The following is an 18,141-nucleotide window of genomic DNA, read 5'->3' on the forward strand; positions in this document are numbered from 1 at the left end:
ATCTACACTACCAAGAATCTTACCATTCACCCAGTATTCTGCATTCCTGTTACTACATGGCTACAATGTACAAATGCTTATCACATGATGAGTTACGTTATCAACTTAAAAGTTTTGCAGGTAATAGCTTAGAATGCATGAGTAAATGGGCATGGTGAGAGGATGGGTAGGTATGTTGACGTAACGGCATGAATCAATAGATGGGTGAGGTGGTTCAGTGGCAGGGTTAGCTTGGTGATATGGTGAATTGGTGAAGCGGCTGGTGTACAGGATGGCAGATCGGTGAGGTGTTAGGTATGTAGGATGATAGGTGTGAAAAGTGTCAGGCAGGTAGGGTGTTAGGTGGTTATGTGGCAAGGAATTAGGATGGCAGGTGGGTGAGCTGAAATGTTGGTGTTGTGGTAGGCAGATGAGTGAGGAGTGGATCAGGGTAGTGTGGGGAGAACAATAGCACAGCCTTCAGTGTCTCTCTCTCTCTCTCTCTCTCTCTCTGTGTTTTCTGTGTCTCTGGAACTTGTTTCCAGTTCCAACCTGCTCAGTTGGCTGAGATCCAATCAATTTCATTTGAAAACAACTCCTCAGCTCCTCCACATCATTTCTTGATGTGAAATTATGCAGCCATCCTTATAAATCAAAACCAGTTCTTCCTCCTTGACTCCACAGTTTTTAAAGATGCAAAAAAAATTCTTCTACTAACAAGAGTTCACTATCATTTTGGGATAGCATGTAATCAAAGACAGTTGTGTATTTAACGTATTCCTTTATTTTCCTCGTTTAAATTAAGAAAGACTTTAATGTTAACTATTATCTTACTTCTTTATTTTTCTACTTATTCTATGAAGTAATGCTTAACTTTTTAACTTTTGTGTTTCTCTTACTACTTTGTACCTGAGTTTATGTACCTCAGTGTCTTGTTACTTGAGATGGCACCTTTTGTGGCAACATTACACCCTTTTCATATACTCTTGTACTTCTATACTTGAGTACACATGACAACAAAAATAATCTAAATCTAATACACCAAGACAAGTTTTGAGCTAATTGACATATGTACCTATATTTAGCACCTTCTTGCAAACACAGAAATATGCTTTTCATGTTGCATGAGTATTTTCCAAATAGGTACACTGTCAATGAAAGCTATTTACTTGCTCGCATGCTGGGTATTGTTTTTCATTAATATGCAGAGTGCTTTAACCATCCGTACCTGGCTTTGAGTAATGAGCTGCCTTTTTGAGCCAAGCTGTTCATGTTGTGTAATACACCCAAGTACAGCAGGAGCGGAGTTCCAGGATTTTCACCCACTCTTGGAGACAGAGCCAAAATTTGTGGATTTACACAAGCTGGTAAGTAGCTTGAACATTTGTGCGATAACTCTCACAGTTCTTTCCAATTCCGATGTAAGTTTATTTGTACCTAACAAGAAGAAAAGGTCACATATAATAGATGAGAACAAATGTGAACCAGATGGAATTCTTTCAGTTACCACCTGTTGACTTCCTGTGAGGAGCGAATTATCCAAATTCTGTGATGGAAAGCTGTACTCTGTTGGAAAAGAAATGAGAATTGGAGGGTGTCTCCCAACTCAGAGACAGTGTTATTTTGCTTATTTTTCCTTCTCTTCTACTCTTGCACTCATGCACTTACATACTCTATAACACAACAACATAACACAGATTGAACTTGATTGTCTTGATACAATATTGTTTTCTTTGGCTTATTTGTCATGAAAATGCACTGGGAACACCTTTGTGTTGCATTTTTGTTGGCCTGGCATTACCAGGGTTGCCATGAAGAGTCTAACAGTGGTGTTTAGTTCTAAATTGTTCAATGTTACTTCATAAGGTGGGCTGTTCATCTCAGAAATTAGTCGAGTAAACAACCTATACAGCAATTATATTAAAATGTTCACATTATGAGACCAAACGATTCAAATGCTTCAGATGTGGTCTCACCACTGCCCTGAACAACTGTAGGAAAACTTCCCTACTTTTATATTCCAATCTCCTTGAAATAAATGATAACATCCCATCATTTCTCCAACTTGTTCGTTTTATCTTCATACAAATTTTATGTGATTCATCCAGGACATTGCGATCTCTCTGTAGGAGCTAGATCTTCGATCTTTCTCCATTTAGTTAGAATTCTGCTTTTCCATTCTTCCTGCCAAAGTTGGCAAATTGACATCTACCCATGGTATACTCCATGTGCCAAATTTCTGCCCATTCACTTAACCCATCCTTTATGGATTCTCAATCTCTTATCGACAATTTACTTTTCTATCTACCTGTGTGCCCAGGTTTGGTTTCTGGTCAATGCTAACTCCTGGATATTGATATTAGGGCATTCAACAATGGTGACACCTTTGACTGTCAAGGATAGATGGTCAGATTCTCTCTGTTTGCCATGTGCTTGTATGGCATGAATGTTAGGAGAAAGTGAGGACTGCAGGTGCTGGAGATCAGAGCTGAAAAATGTGTTGCTGGAAAAGCGCAGCAGGTCAGGCAGCATCCAAGGAGCAGGAGAATCAACGTTTCGGGCATAAGCCCTTCTTCAGGAATGAGGAGGATGTGCCAAGCAGGCTAAGATAAAAGGTAGGGAGGAGGGACTTGGGGGAGGGGTGTTGGGAAGTGATAGGTGGAAGGAGGTTAAGGTGAGGGTGATAGGCCGGAGAGGGGGTGGTGGATGAGAATATTGCAGGTCAAGAAGGCGGTGCTGAGTCTGAGGGTTGGGACTGAAAAAAGGTGGGGGAAGGGGAAATGAGGAAGCTGGAGAAATCTGCATTCATCCCTTGTGTTTGGAGGGTTCCTAGGCGGAAGATGAGGCGCTCTTCCTCTAGGCATCGTGTTGCCATGGTCTGGCGATGGAGGAGGCCAAGGACCTACATGTCCTTGGCGGAGTGGGAGGGGGAGTTAAAGTGTTCAGCCATGGGACGGTTGGGTTGGTTGGTGCGGGTGTCCCAGAGGTGTTCTCTGAAACGTTCCGCAAGTAGGCAGCCTGTCTCCCCAATGTAGAGGAGGCCACATCGGGTGCAGTGGATGCAGTAAATGATGTGTGTGGAGATGCAGGTGAAGTGAGCAGGAAGATGTGGGCACAAGTTTTGCATTTCTTGTGGTTGCAGGGGAAGGTGCCGGTAGTGGAGGTTGGGTTGGTGGGGGGTGTGGACCTGACGAGGGAATCGAGGAGGGAGTGGTCTTTCCGGAACACTGATAGGGAAGGGAAATATATCCTTGGTAGTGGGGTCTGTTTGGAGGTGGCGGAAATGACGAAGGATGATACGATGTATCTGGAGGTTGGTGGGCTGATAGGTGAGGACCAGTGGGGTTCTGTCCCTGATGGCGATTGGAGGGGCGGGGTTCAAGGGCGGAGGAGTGGGAAGTGGAGGAGATGCGGTGGAGAGCATCGTCAACCACATCTGAGGGGAAATTGCGGTCTTTGAAGAAAGAGGCCATCTGGATTGTTCGGTATTGGAATTGGTCCTTCTGGGAGCAGATGCGGCGCAGGCGAAGGAATTGGGAATATGGGATGGCATTTTTACAGGGGGAGGAAGAGCGCCTCATCTTCTGCCTAGGAACCCTCCAACCACAAGGGATGAATGCAGATTTCTCCAGCTTCCTCATTTCCCCTCCCCCCCACCTTATCTCCGTCCCAACCCTCGGACTCAGCACCGCCTTCTTGACCTGCAAGCTTCTTCCCGACCTCTACGCCCCCACCCCTCTCTGGCCTATCACCCTCACCTTAACCTTCTTCCACCTATCGCATTCCCAACGCCCCAAGTCCCTCCTCCCTACCTTTTATCTTAGCTTGCTTGATAAAGAAGGGCTTATGCCCGAAACGTTGATTCTCCTGCTCCTTGGATGCTGCCTGACCTGCTGCGCTTTTCCAGCAACACATTTTTCTGGCATGAATGTTCACTGTGTTATGAAAGTTCATATTTAATAATTTTCGTGGACTTGTGTTTCAGAAGTTGTGGATACTTGGAATGAGTGTTTTTAATTTAAGGATACTGGAACATTTTTGTTTTAATAACGTATTTCTTGGTAGCCAAGTGTCTTGAGATATCTGCTTATTTACTGGAGGACACCCTGCCGAGGGGTCATGTTCCAATGTTTTCTTTGAACACTTTGTGGAGTGGTTGCTAGTGAGCCTGATGAGGGAATGGAGCTTCTCAACCTGGGTCTCTTGATTCTGGAAAAGGAGTTTGGTGCAGTGCCACATTACAGACAGCCAAGAAAAGGTGAACTTCATGGAATGCAGAGACAGTATAACATGGAGGCAAAACTGTCTGAGTGATCAGAAACAGAGTAATCATTAGTTGGTAATTTTTGGGTTGCAGAGAGTTTATAGTGGCATTCCTGTGGTTCATTATTGGAACCAATGCTTTTCTTAATAAATATTAATGATTTAGATCTTGGTCTACAATGGTCAATTATAAAGCTTGCAAATAATACTAAGCTGAGAGGAAATCTCTGTAGAACTTAAAAAGGACAGAGACAAGTTGGTGGACTGGACGGACTGATGATGTTCAAGACAGAGAAGTGTGAGGTGATGCATTTTTTTTAGCAAAAATATGGATAAACAACGTAAACTCAGCACACAATGCTAAATGGATTGCTGGAGCGGGGGACCTCGGTGTGTATACTTTTCATTTTTTTTTTCTTCCGTTCATCTCAAATAACAGCATGATGCTAGAAATTCTTACCTAGGCTCAAAAATGACTGTTCTGATCAAATTTATTCATGAGTGTACTTTTCTGTCATCACCATTTAAATAGCTTCACAGAGGCTGATATTCTTTCACCAAGTTACCCTTCGTTTACATGTGGAAAGACCTTGACACTGATCCAGCTCCCTCAGAGCCAGCTTTCAGTGTGACACGATACCTAACACTCCTGCTTTATTTTCTCTTTTTTTTTCTTTTTTTAAATTCCTCGGTGTGTATATGCTGTAATAATGGAATGTGGAAGATTCCCCTGGTATGTCCTGTACACAGGATAAATCGAAACTGGATTACTACCACACGTTGACCTCTATCCTCACTAAAGTGATGGAAGTTGTCATCAACAGTGCTATCAAGCAAAACCTGTTCAGCAATAAAGTGCTCACTGCAGCTCAGTTTGGGTTCACCAGGGCCAATCAGCTCTCGACTTCATGACAGTCTTGGCTCAAACATGGCCAAAGGAACTGAATTCCAGAGGTGAGCTGCAAGTGACACCCTTGACATCGAGATTGCATTCTAACCAGAGTCATATCTTCCAATAAGGAAGATGGTCATTGTTGTTGGAGGTCAGTCATCTCAGCTCCAGGATATCTCTGCAGGAGTTCCTCAGAGTAGTGTCCTAAGCCCAAACATCTTCAGCTGCATCATCAAAGACCTTTCCTCTAACATTAATTCAGAGGTGGAGATATTTGCTAATGATCAGCACCATTAGTGATTCCTCAGATACTGAAGCTATCCATATTCAGAAGCAGTATAACTGGACGCTCTCCAGACTTGGGCTAAAAGAAATGGCAAGTAACATATTTGCCACAGAAATGCCAGGTATTATGGACTAGGTCGGACCACTCAAAACATTCTTAAGCAGGCAGCCCCAGACCATAACTTTGCAATTTGTTTCAGTAAGTGTACAGTGAAAATTGCCCAGAGTCGTTAGCTAGGTTGACTACCAGGTTTTAAAACTGACAAAACTTTATTCACAAAGTTACACAATGAAACACAAAGAATAGAATAAAGAATACCTAAAGAACTCAGTCTATCCAATCTAGACTTAATTATGCTGTTCCAAATATACACAACAATCCAAATAAGCAAACCCCTTAAACACTGTAAAAATGAAACAAAGGCTTACAGGTCGAAGTTAGAAAGGCAGAAGGAGAGGGAGTTTAGCAGCCTGTTTCCACACAGCCCACAGCTGAACTCCCTAACTCATTCTGGACTGAACTTGTCAACTAGAGCTGGCCACCCCCCCCCCCCCCCCCCCACTTATACAGGTTACTTCTAAAAACATAAAAGCTTTGGCCTAAGTCTAATCTCTTTACATATAAACAAAAAGTCCACTAATCTCTGTACCAAACCCAACCGTTTCAGAGCCCGACCTGTTTATGGCCCCTCTGAAAAAACCCAAGGACACAGTATCCTTGAGAAAAGGAACAGCTTTTAGAAAATAGACCAGCTTTGTGACACTGGCAGTGAGCACTTTATATAAGAGACAATTTAACCACTGCCCCTTGGTATTCAATGGCATTGCTATCACTCAATCCCTCACCATCAACATCCTGGGGATTATCATTGATCAGAAACTCAACTGGATTTACCACATAAATATAGTGTCTCCAAGGGCAGATCAGAGGTTAGGAATACTGCAGTGAGTAACTCACCTCCTGACTCCCCAAAGCATGTCTACCATCTACAATGCACAAGGGAATATGATGGAATATTCATACTTACTTGGGTGGGTGCAGCTCCAACTACACTCAAGAAATTTGACACCATCCAGGACAAAGCAACATGCTTGATTGGCACCACATCCACAGGCATTCAGTCAAGCAACCATTGATGCGTAGAAGTGGCATTGTATATGAGTTGCACTGCAGAAGTCCACCCAACATCCTTAGACAGCACCTTTCAAATTCATGACTACTACCATCTTGAAGTACAAGGGTATCAGATGTATGGAAACAGCATGACCTGTAAGTTCCCCTTTAAGCCACTCAACATCCTGACTGGGAAATATATTATCATTCCTTCAATGTTTCTGGGTCAAAATTATGGAATTCCCTCCCTAAGGGCGCTGTGGGTGTCCTTGCACCAAATGAACTGCACCGGTTCAGGAAGACAGCACACCACCACCTTCTCAGGGGTAATTAGGTATGGGCAATGAATGTTGGCCCAGCCAGCAACACCCAGTTCCATGAGTGAACAAACATAAATAAATAAAGCATACAATACACCAGGATTTATTAATACGGTTATAGATTGCATCAGCAATGACATATTGCTAAACTGGTATATTTGTTTGACTTCAGCTGCAGTATTGTGTAAAGTTCCGGGCAGCACATTATAGGAAGGATGTGAGTACATTGGAGAGGGCAGAGGAGGTTTGTGAATGTGGTACCAGGGATGAGAAACTTCATTTATGAGTTGGAGATGCCAATGTTGGACTGGGGTATACAAAGTTACAAATCACACATTACCAGGTTATAGTCCAACAGGTTTAATTGGAAGCACGAGCTTTCGGAGCGACGCTCCTTCATCAGGTAATGTGTGATTTGTAACCTGGAAATATGTGATTTGTAACTTCATTTCTGAAGATTGACTGGAGAGGTTGGGACCAGAGAAAAGAAAGCTGAGAGGAGATCTGACAGACATTTTTAAAACCAAGAAATAGAAGTGATTTGAAAAGAGGCAAGTTAGAATGAGAAAAAATGTTTTCAGTCAACAAGTGGTTTGGGACTGGAATACACTGTGGAAGTGCGATGGAGGCAGGTGCCATTGACACATTCAAGGGATAATTATTTAAAATAACATGCAAGGGTATGGGAAAAGACAGGAGAGTTGCACAAAGTCATGTTGTTCATTTAGAGACTTGGTCCAGCCAGGATAATACAGGTACAGACTCCTTCATCCAAAATCCGAAGAACTCTGAAATCCAAAGTTTCCTTGTGAAGTTTTTTTCTGTATAACAAGGTTGTTTGGCATGCAAACAGGTGACCCAACTCCACACCCACTCAACCCACATCATTCAGATGTGACATGGTGGCGTGGCCCAGCACTGGCAGGTGTCAGTTGTGTCTCAGTCATTTGGTAAGTTTTTCTTTATTTCAGTGCGAAAGTGTCATTTATTCTGAATTCTGAAAAATTCGGAAATCCGAAAAACTGGCCCCAAGGATTTCCGATAAAGGATTGTGCACCTGTACTACGTTGTAACATTTCTGTGATTCTGTGTGGTATTTGTTCTGTGTTTTGTACACAAGACATTCCTGGATCAGTTTTTCATTGCCACGTGCATGTCAGTATTGTAGATGTTCTAGACTCGCTTGGCTAGGATAACAGCTAGTTCTGGAGCACGTGGCTTCGGCAGGGTTTATTTTCTCAGTAGCTTTACCCAGAAGGGCTCTCAGTCTTAATGGCTGGCTCCATGTTCGTTATCATATCCCACAGCCTGCGATTCCCTTGTCATAAAAAAAATGACCTCACTGCTTTGCAATTTGTTGCCTGTTAGTGGGGTACTGGTAGCCAATATTTTGCCGGCAACAGTATGAATTGCAGATGTCAGCAAAGCACAAAAAAAAAATTGGGCTTGCAAGTAAGTACAAAAACTGGGCTGCTGCTGAAAGCAGAATAAAAACAGTATTGTAAACAGTGCAGAGATAAAATCCTAATGACCGGTAAACAGAGTCAAATTCTAGAAGTGTAATAGCAGTCTGTTTAAGAATGCAGCCTCATCACCCAGAGCTGAGAGTTACTGAACTGCCTCCACCTGGATGCCTAGTCATGGATCTTTCAGACAATAGCTCAGAATTTGCTAGAATTGTGTATTTGGTTCTGAACACCATAATTGAGACTGTTACACTAGGTGATTTGTCAGTGACAAACTTATGTACACTAGAATATGACACAGCAACAGCGATTGAGAAACCGCTTGCAATCAGTTCTGATTTTTATCATTACAACATCACTGCAGTATCTGACCATTTTAATTTTCCAGGTTCACAAAAGCATCCATTCAACCTGTGATTCCAATTTTGCAAACTTACCAAAATTCTGGTAACCAGGTTGTCCATTATGTTTGCTGAAGTTGTTGAAATACAACTAGTTTAAGCGTCGGAGTAAGGATGTCTTGGAGCAGTTATTACAGGGTTTTGGTGAGGCCACTCCTTGAGTATTGTGTGGAGTTTTGGTCTCCTAGTCTGAGGAAGAATATTCTTGCTCTTGAGGGAGTCCAGTGAAGGTTCACCAGATTGACTTCCGGATGGCAGGACTGACATATGAGGAAAGAGTGGATAGACTGGGCTTGTACTCGCTGGAATTTAGAAGAATAGAAGGGATCTCTGAGAAACATATAAAATCCTGATGAAATTGGACAGGCTAAATGTGGGAAGAGTGTTCCCAATGTTGGGGAAGTCAAGAACTAGCAGAAAGTGAGGACTGCAGATGCTGGAGATCAGAGTCGAGTGTGGTGCAGGAAAGGCACTGCAGGTCAGGGCAGCATCCAGGGAGCAGGAGAATCGATGTTTTGGGCATAAGCCTTCATCAGGAATGAGACTTATGGGCCGGGTGGCTGAGAGAAAAACAGGAGGGGGGTGGAGATGGGGAGGGAAGGTAGCTGAAAATGCAATAGGTAGATGCAATAGGGGAGAAGGTAATAGGTCAGAGAGGAGGAATGTCACCTACTGTATTGGTTGCTCCTGATGTGGTCTCCTCTACATTGGGGAGACAGGATGCCAACTTACAGATAGTTTCAGAGAACATTTCTGGGACACCTGCACCAACCAACCCCAACGCCCTGTTGCTGAACACTTCAACTCCCCCTCCCACTTCACCAAGGACATGCAGGTTCTGGGCTTCCGCTATCGCCAAACCCTAACCACCCAACCCCTGGAGGAAGAACACCTCATCTTCTGCCTTGGAACTCTGCAACCACACGGGATTAATATGAATTCCACTGGTTTCCCCATTTCTCCTCCCCGCACCTTATCCTAGTCCCAAGCCTCCAACTCAGAACTGCCTTCTTGACCAGTCCATCGTCTTTCTCATCCACCTGCCCCATCCTCTTCTCCAATCTATCACTTTCTCCCCCACCTTCATCTACCTATTGCATCCTCAGCAACCTTCCAACACCCCCCTTCCCATTTATCTCAAGCCTCATTCCCGCTGAAGGGCTCATGCCTGAAATGTTGATTCTCCTGCTCCTCGGATGCTGCCTGACCCGCTGTGCTTTTCCAGCACCACACTCTCAACCCCAAAGTCTGGAACAAGGGTTTACAGACTACGAATAAGGGATAAACCATTTGGGACTGAGATGAGGAAGAATTTCTTCATTCAGAGTTGTGAACCTGTTGAATTCTCTCCAGTGGGAAGCTGTTGAGGCCAGTTCATAAGATAGATTCAAGAGGGAGCTGTTTGTGGCCCTTGTGGCTAAAGAGATCAAGGGGGATGGAGAGAGGGTGGGAATGGGATACTGTGATTGCATAATCAGCCACAATCACATTGAATAGTGGTGAAGGCTCGAAGGGCCGAATGGTGGAGTGGGAGGGGGAGTTGAAGTGTTCAGCTTCCACAGTGTAGGGATTCTATGATTCTATGAAGTGACTCTTCATTCATCCTTCACACAGCACCAAGTGTATGGTCAGGTTTTACAATGCACGGAAAACAGGTCACCTTATTTTGCTCCATTGAAATCAAAGTCAGGTGAAATTCCGACAAGGAACACAAGCTTTCAGATATTGCCAATCCACCTTTTTTTGTCAAACCAGCATCTGCAAAACTTTATCTAAGTTCTTACCATGCTGTCATCTTTTGTGTAAGACAGTGCCCACTCATTTTATGAAAATAATGTATTACTCCATGCCATGTGTACATTCTCAAGGCAATGCAGATGCAATAATGTTCTATTTCTATCCCCATGAGTGGACTTTGTTAACAGATAAATTACACTTTGAATTGAGTGATAAATATTATCTCATATTAAATTGAAACCAACCACACTTACAAATGCCCAGACATAGAGCATATGACTGGAGTGTACTTTACTGTAGATGCTGGAAAGGGTGAAATATAAAACAGACAATTCTAGAAATACACAGTAGGTCAGGCGGCAACTGTGGGCAGAGAGAAGGAGAGTCAATGCCTCAGGTTCATAACCCCCACCCTATTCTAATAAAGGGTGACTGAGTTGTGTTTATAACTGCATTTAATTTGCCAGATGTGCTGGGATTTCCAACACATTCTTTTTCTATTGGAGCAAAAAAAAATCTATGTTTGTAAAAAGGAAAGTCATGGTTTAACCAAATTATTGGAGCTCTTTGTAGAAGTAACATGTGCTGTGGAAAGAGGATGCTGTACTGTAATTTAATTTCTAGAAGACATTTGAAAAGCTACCATATCAAATATTATGGTGGGATATAAAAGTTCAAGGTGCAGGGTAACACTAAATGATCAGCTGGCTAACAGGAACAGAGGTCTGGTATAAATGGGTCATGTTTTGTTGACAATATGTTAGATTAGATAATTTACAGATTAGATTAGATTACTTACAGTGTGGAAACAGGCCCTTCGGCCCAACAAGTCCACACCAACCCGCCGAAGCGTATACCACCCAGACCCATACTCCTACATTTACCCCTTCACCTAACACTACAATTTAACATGGTCAATTCACCTGACCTACACATTTTTGGATTGTGGGAGGAAACCGGAGCACCCGGAGGAAACCCACGCAGACATGTGGAGAATGTGCAAGCTCCACACAGAGAGTCGCCTGAGGTGGGAATTGAACCCGGGTTTCTGGCGCTGTGAGGCAGCGGTGCTGACCACTGTGCCACCGTACCGCCCACAATATAATAGGCCTTAATGTTTTGCAATTCATAGAAAAGACTTAGATGAAGGGACCAAAGTTATAGGTGCTACATTTGCTGATGACACAATGATAGGCAAGTAATTGGTGAAGAGGACACAAGGAACATGAAGAGGATTGGACAGTTTAAGTGAGTGGGTAAAGGTCCGGTAAATGGTGTGTAATGTGGGAAAATATGACATTGTATGCTCTGGCAAGAAGAATAAACAACAATGCATTTTATTTAAACGGCAAGAGATTGCAAGCTCTGAGATGCAGAGGAATCTGGGATTCTCTTGAACGTGTATTATAAAAGGTTCGAAATGTATGCAGTTTGGCAAGTGATTAGAAAAGTTAAGTGAATACTATCCTTTCATGTCAGGGGAATTGAATATAAAAGGTTAGGCTTCAGTTATACAGAGCATTGGTCAGGCTACAACTGGAGTTTGTGTAAAGTATTTGGTCTCCTTATTTAAGGATGGATGTAAATGTATTGAAAAAAAAGTTTAGCAGAACAATATTGTGAGTGGATTGCCTTATGAGGAAACATTTGACAGGTTAAGCTTGTACCTATTGGAATTTAGAACAGTAAAAAGTGATTTAATTGAAATGTAAATATAAGATCCTGAGGAACCTTGTGAGGTTGCATGTGGAAAGAGTATGTATTCTTGTGAGAGAATTTAAAATTAGAGATAAAATGGGTTCACCCATTTAAGATAGAGATGAGGAGATTTTTTTTTTGTTTTCAGAGAGTAATGAGTCTTTGGAACTCTCTTCCACAATAGGAAGGGGAAGCAGGGGCTTTGAATCGTTCTAAGGCAAAGTGAGATGGATTCTTTACAGAAAGGAGGCAAAAAGTTCTTGTTGGTGGGTGAGAATATGGAGTAATTAGATTAACCATGATATTACTGAATGATAGAACAGGGAAGGGCCCAAGTCCTGGTCACCAGGGGATGGAAGGGGTTCCAGGTCTGAGCTAAGGAGTTGAGTTTGATGAACGTTGACCTTGCATTCGCCTCTATTGGCATACATGTGGAGCTGACCTCTATTCAGAATTAATGTGAAAGTGGTGGCATGCAATGGTAGTTGTGGGCTAAGCTTACTTTATTTTCAGCTAAGTGCTAGTTACATTGAGTTTTTTTGGAGAATTTTTTACTACAAGGTCTATCAGGTTTTCTCATCATACCTTATCAGTTACACCTCATGAACCACTTAACCCACTCCTATGGTGTTGCACTTGTTCAGTTCTAGCCCCATCCCACCAGAGCAACTCACCACTGTCAGGAATTGACCAGCATCGCGGGTGTCAACTTTAAAAAGCTGCTGTACACCCAAAACTGCCCTGCACAGTCCTTGACATTATCTGCAGACAATATTGAACGATGGAACTGGCTTGAAGGAGCAAGTGATCCCTTGTTGCTCTTAATTAATACATCAATATGTAGATCCATAGAATCCCTACAGTGTGAAAACAGGCCATTTGGCCTATCAAGTCCACACTGACCCTCCAGAGAGCATCCCACCCATCCCATATTTCCCACGGCTAACCCACCTAGCCTGCATAACTCTGGGTACTATGGGCAGTTTACTGTGGACAATCCACCTAACCTACACATCTTTGAACTGTGGGAGGAAACCCATGCAGGCACAGGGAAAATGTGCAAACTCCACTCAGAGGGTGGAATTGAACTTGGGTCCCTGGTGCTATGAGTCAGCAGTGCTAACCACTGATCCACCAGGCCACCATATATACATTATTACATGGCCCCAAGTCTATGTTAACAGGGGAGGAGAAGGGGTTTGGGTCTGAGGAGCTGACTAACTCTGCGTGCAAGCCCCTGGACTGGTATCAGGGGCTGCCCTGGACTTACAATAACAGGAACACCTCAGTGAAGACTATCCCTCATGACCTCACCGTGGACTGTTGGCAAGCAGGACAAACTTCCTGGTTTGTGCCTATACTAAACAGTACAGTAATACGGCAGGGCAGAGGCACCTGAAGGGCCATTAACTCAGTGAAAGATACTCTTCAGTCTGCCCAAAACTTGTTGGCCTTCCAGAGCAAGGAGCTGACCCTGACCAAGTGTTGCAGACTGGCACATTTGGGGCAGCTGCCACCAAAGCACAGTGGGGAAAGGCCACTGTCTGAGGTCTTCCTGCTGAAGGTAAATTGGAGTCCATTCAGTTATTGGAACCTCCCACTACCTCAAATATATGTCAATATAATCTTGCAGAAGTAAGAAATGCCTTGGGTTTGTTTGTTGCTTAGAGTCATACTCCAATGTTTGTTTGTCCGTTCATATGCTACTGTTCAGCACTGAACTGCTTCAGTGACCATGTATGTATGTGAAGATATTTTTATGAATAAAGTATATTTTTGAAATTTAAAAAAAAACCTCTGGTGGAGAGGGGAAAGTGCAAGGTGGGAAGACAAGGAGGGAATACTGTGACCAACCAGGTATGCTCCAAGTGAGTGTGCACATAGGTAGCAAGTGATTAGACCAGGCCTACAGATTGGTGCAGTGCATTAGCTGGGAGCATGCCCCTGAGCATGCACTTAAAAATGTGTTGCTGGAAAAGTGCAGCAGGTCAGGCAGCATCAAAGGAACAGGAGAATCGACGTTTCGGATTCTCCTGTTCCTTTGGTGCTGCCTGACCTGCTGCGCTTTTCCAGCAACACATTTTTAAGCTCTGATCCCCAGCATCTGCAGTCCTCACTTTCTCCTGAGCATGCACTGTCAAGAATCATTTTACTGATGTTTTGTCTTTGTGGAACAATTTTCAGTGATTGATTCTTTGAAATAAAAAGTAATTTAATTGCAATGACAGTTGCTGGTGCTCTTAATGTTGAGATAAGCCTCACTGGATTTCTCGCAGAATCGTGCCAAAAATCTCACCTTCACCCATTTCATCCAGACATGCGTGTGTGTGTGTGTCTGTGTGTGTGTTTGTGTATGACTCAGTATGTGTCTGTGTGTGTGTATTTTTGTGTGCTGAGAAGTGTGTTTGCATCAGAGTTGATAAATTTGTGAACTCACATACACGCAGACACACGCACACACCCATGCACATATATCCACACACACACCCATACACACACATACACACATCCTTGCGCATGCACATACACATGCATTCAGAAAGACAAGACAGACACACCCATGCACACCTACAGAGGTGAACCACTTCAGTTAGAAAGATAGACTGCAAACAGTGTGACTGTTTTCCTTGGAGAAGACCAGGCAAAGAGGAGACCTGACAGAAGTTTACAAAATCATGAGGAGTCAGGACAGAATAAGTAGGGATAGACATTTCCTACCCTTCTTTAAGAATCAACAATGCGAGGGCAGTTTAAAACAGTTTTGAAAAGAAGCAAACATTAGAAAGCACTTTCACACATGGGTAGTTAAGGCATAGAATTCGCTACCTGGACATGTAGTAGAGGCAGGTTCAATTGAGGAATTCAAGAGGCCATTAGGTGATTATTTGAATCAAAATAATATGCAGGTTAATGCAGGAGAATGGTTGTGTCATGTTGCTTGTTTGGCGAGACAGTGCAGGTACAGTGGCCTCTCCCTGCACCATTATAGTTCTGTGATTCTTCAATAAACTCTCACTCCAGCTTCATACTCACAACCTCTTCTCCTCCTCTTCCTGGTATAGACAGCTTCTTCCCCCCACTGCAGGCACCTTGATGCCCAACAGACAACCTCTCCCTCAAAGCCTCTCTTGCCCTTTGCCGATTTGTGATGGCCCTCCGTGTTCAAGCCTCAGGCTGAATGAAGCCTCTAACCTTCACACTGTTCTGTGTTCACCCAAATGTAGACTGTTTCTAGCATCATACAGCATGGAAGCAGACCCTTTGGTCCAACTTGTCCATGCTGATCAAATATTCCCAAACTGAACTAGTCCCATTTGCCTGTGTTTGGCTAACATCCCTCCCATATTTGCTGTTGATAGCAGAAGTTATCATTTCCCTTTCACTGTGATAAAGTGAAAAATGAATGCCCTGCTTAGCCCAATCCTGTATTTCTATTTTGTGAGCTGAAATACTGTATTCTATTCACAGTTAAAAATATCTTTTGTTCTTGTTTTCAGATATCTCCATTTCATACTTCTTTTATATTGTTCTTTGGAAGAGTTTGTGATGCTGTCACTGATCCTGCTATTGGTTGCTTAATCTGCAAAAGCAAACGGACAAAGATTGGGAGGTTAATGCCATGGTGAGTAAGCTTTATACACATTTTGAAACCCTAGCTCCGTGGTGAGAACCATTTACTGTTGCCACACATTTGGAGTGTGTTGTCAAAAAGAGCTTTGAGATCCCACCACTATTTGGAGTGCTACAGTCTTAGAGAAATTAAATTAAATAGATAACCAGGGCAAAAGGAAGACTCAGATTGAACAAGGGGTAGTACTCTCTTTATTATTCTCATTTGGTGGGCCATGCACTCCTGATATACTCAATTAATACAGAAAGATGGAATCTTGAACACCTATTTTGGGTTTTCTTTAAATTATGAAATGCAGTCTGGGGCCAGACATATATCTTCCATGGTGTGAAACTCATGTTTTAGAGTGGGCTCATTATGACCCTGGAATTTGTGCTTTGCAAAACACCTTGATGTGTGTGCACTGGGCGTTTACATGTTTTGTGGGTCTACATAATCAGTGGCACCTTTCAATGTCAAGTCGGTAGTATGGCAGAACTTCACTCTGTCAACATAGAGTCCATTTAAATCAAACAAGTTATTGAGGTTGATCAAGCTGTACCACCACCTTCTGAAACAAATGTATTATATATATATATATATATATATATATATATAAAATATATATAATATATATATATAATAGAGAGAGTCATACAGCACGGAAACAAATCCTTCAGTCCAACTAGTACATGTGACCATGTTCCCAAACTAAACTAGTCGCACCTGCCTGCATTTGGCCCATATCCCTCCAAACCTTTCCTATTCATGAACTTATCCAAATGCCTTTTAACTGTTGTAGCTGTACCCACTTCCATCACTTGCTCAGAAAGTTCATTCCACACATGAACTACTCTGTGTAAAAACTCTGCCTCTTGTGTCTTTTAAATCTTTCTCCTCTCACCTTAAAAATACACCTCCTAGTTTTGAACTCAACAACCCGAGGAAAAGATGCTTGCCTAAACTCCTCAAAATTTTATAAACCTCATTAAAGTAACCCTTCAATGTCCTATGCTCCAGTGAACAGAGTTCCAGTCTTTTCAGTTTATTTATAGAACATAGAACATTACAGCACAGTACAGGCCCTTCGACCCTTGGCGTTGCGCCACCCTGTGAAACCAGTTTGAAGCTCATCTAACTTTCTCGTCCATATGCCTATCCAATGACCATTTAAATGCCCATAAAGTTGGCGAGACCACAATTGTTGCAGGCAGGGCGTTTCGTGCCCCTACTACTCTCTGAGTAAAGAAATCAGCTCTGACATCTGTCCTATGCCTATCACCCCTCAATTTAAAGCTATGTCCCCTTGTGCTAGCCATCGCCATCCAAGGAAGAAGGATTTCACTGTCCACCCAATTGTTATCTTATATATCTCAATTAAGTCACCTCTCAACCTTCTTCTCTCTAACGAAAACACCCTCAACTCCTTCAACCTTTCCTCATAAGACCTTCCCTGCATACCAGGCAACATCCTACTAAATCACCTCTGCACCCTTTTTAAAGTTTCCACATCCTTCCTATAATGTGGTGACCAAAACTGCATGCATTACTTCAAGTGCAGCTGCACCAGTGTTTTGTACAGCTGCAGCATGACCTCATATTTGCGAAACTCAATCCCTCTACTAATAAAAGCTAACACACCATATGCCTTCTTAATAGCTCTGTCAACCTGGGTAGCAACTTTGAGAGATGTATGTATATCGACGCTGAGATCTCTCTGCTCATCTACACTACCAAGAATCTTACCATTCACCCAGTAGTCTGCATTCCTGTTACTCCTTCCAAAGTGAATTATCCCACACTTTTCTGCATTAAACTCCATATGCCACCTCTCAGCCCAGCTCTGCAGCTCATCTATGTCCCTCTGTACCTTTCAGCTCAGCGATCAATGTGGTTTTCACCAATTTCCTCATTTCCCCTTGCCCCCACCTTACCTCAGTTCCAACCTTTCAGCTCAGCACTGTCCACATGACCCGTCCCATTTGTCTATCTTCTTTTCCCCCATCCACTCCACCCTCCCCTCCGACCTATCACCTTTACCGCCACCGCCATCCACCTATTGCACTCTCAGCTACCTTAACCCCCCCCCCCCATTTATCTCTCTACACCTGAGGTTCCCAGACTCATTCCTGATTAAGGGCTTTTGCCCTAAGTATTGATTTTTTTGTTCCTTAGATGCTGCCTGACCTGCTGTCCTTTTCCAGCACTACACTCTAGGCTCTAATCTCTAGTATCTGCAGTACTCACTTTCACCTATGTCCCTCTGTAACCTACAACATCGTTCGGCACTATCCACAACTGTACTGACCTTAGTGTTGTCTGCAAATTTATTAACTCATCCTTGTATGCCCTCATCCAGAACATTTATAAAAATGA

General features: G+C 43.0%; 1 protein-coding gene across 9 annotated transcripts in view; it reads left to right on the plus strand.

Annotated features, from left to right (window-relative positions):
* Positions 1-18,141, plus strand: part of LOC122540791 (sodium-dependent lysophosphatidylcholine symporter 1-like) — an 80,937-nt gene that overhangs the window by 9,065 nt on the left and 53,731 nt on the right. For 8 of the 9 annotated variants that reach the window (XM_087977447.1, XM_043677015.2, XM_087977481.1 and 5 more), the window contains one exon: positions 15,653-15,777. In XM_087977447.1, the coding sequence (XP_087833573.1) occupies positions 15,653-15,777 (125 nt within the window). Of the gene's footprint in view, positions 1-1,202; positions 1,347-15,652; positions 15,778-18,141 lie in introns of those variants that run through there. The other variant, XM_087977460.1, reaches the window with a different exon arrangement.

This window comes from Chiloscyllium plagiosum, unplaced genomic scaffold (genome assembly GCF_037043375.1).
Source record: "Chiloscyllium plagiosum isolate Xiang-an unplaced genomic scaffold, Cpla_swu_hap1 HiC_scaffold_3, whole genome shotgun sequence".
NCBI classification, from domain to species: domain Eukaryota; kingdom Metazoa; phylum Chordata; class Chondrichthyes; order Orectolobiformes; family Hemiscylliidae; genus Chiloscyllium; species Chiloscyllium plagiosum.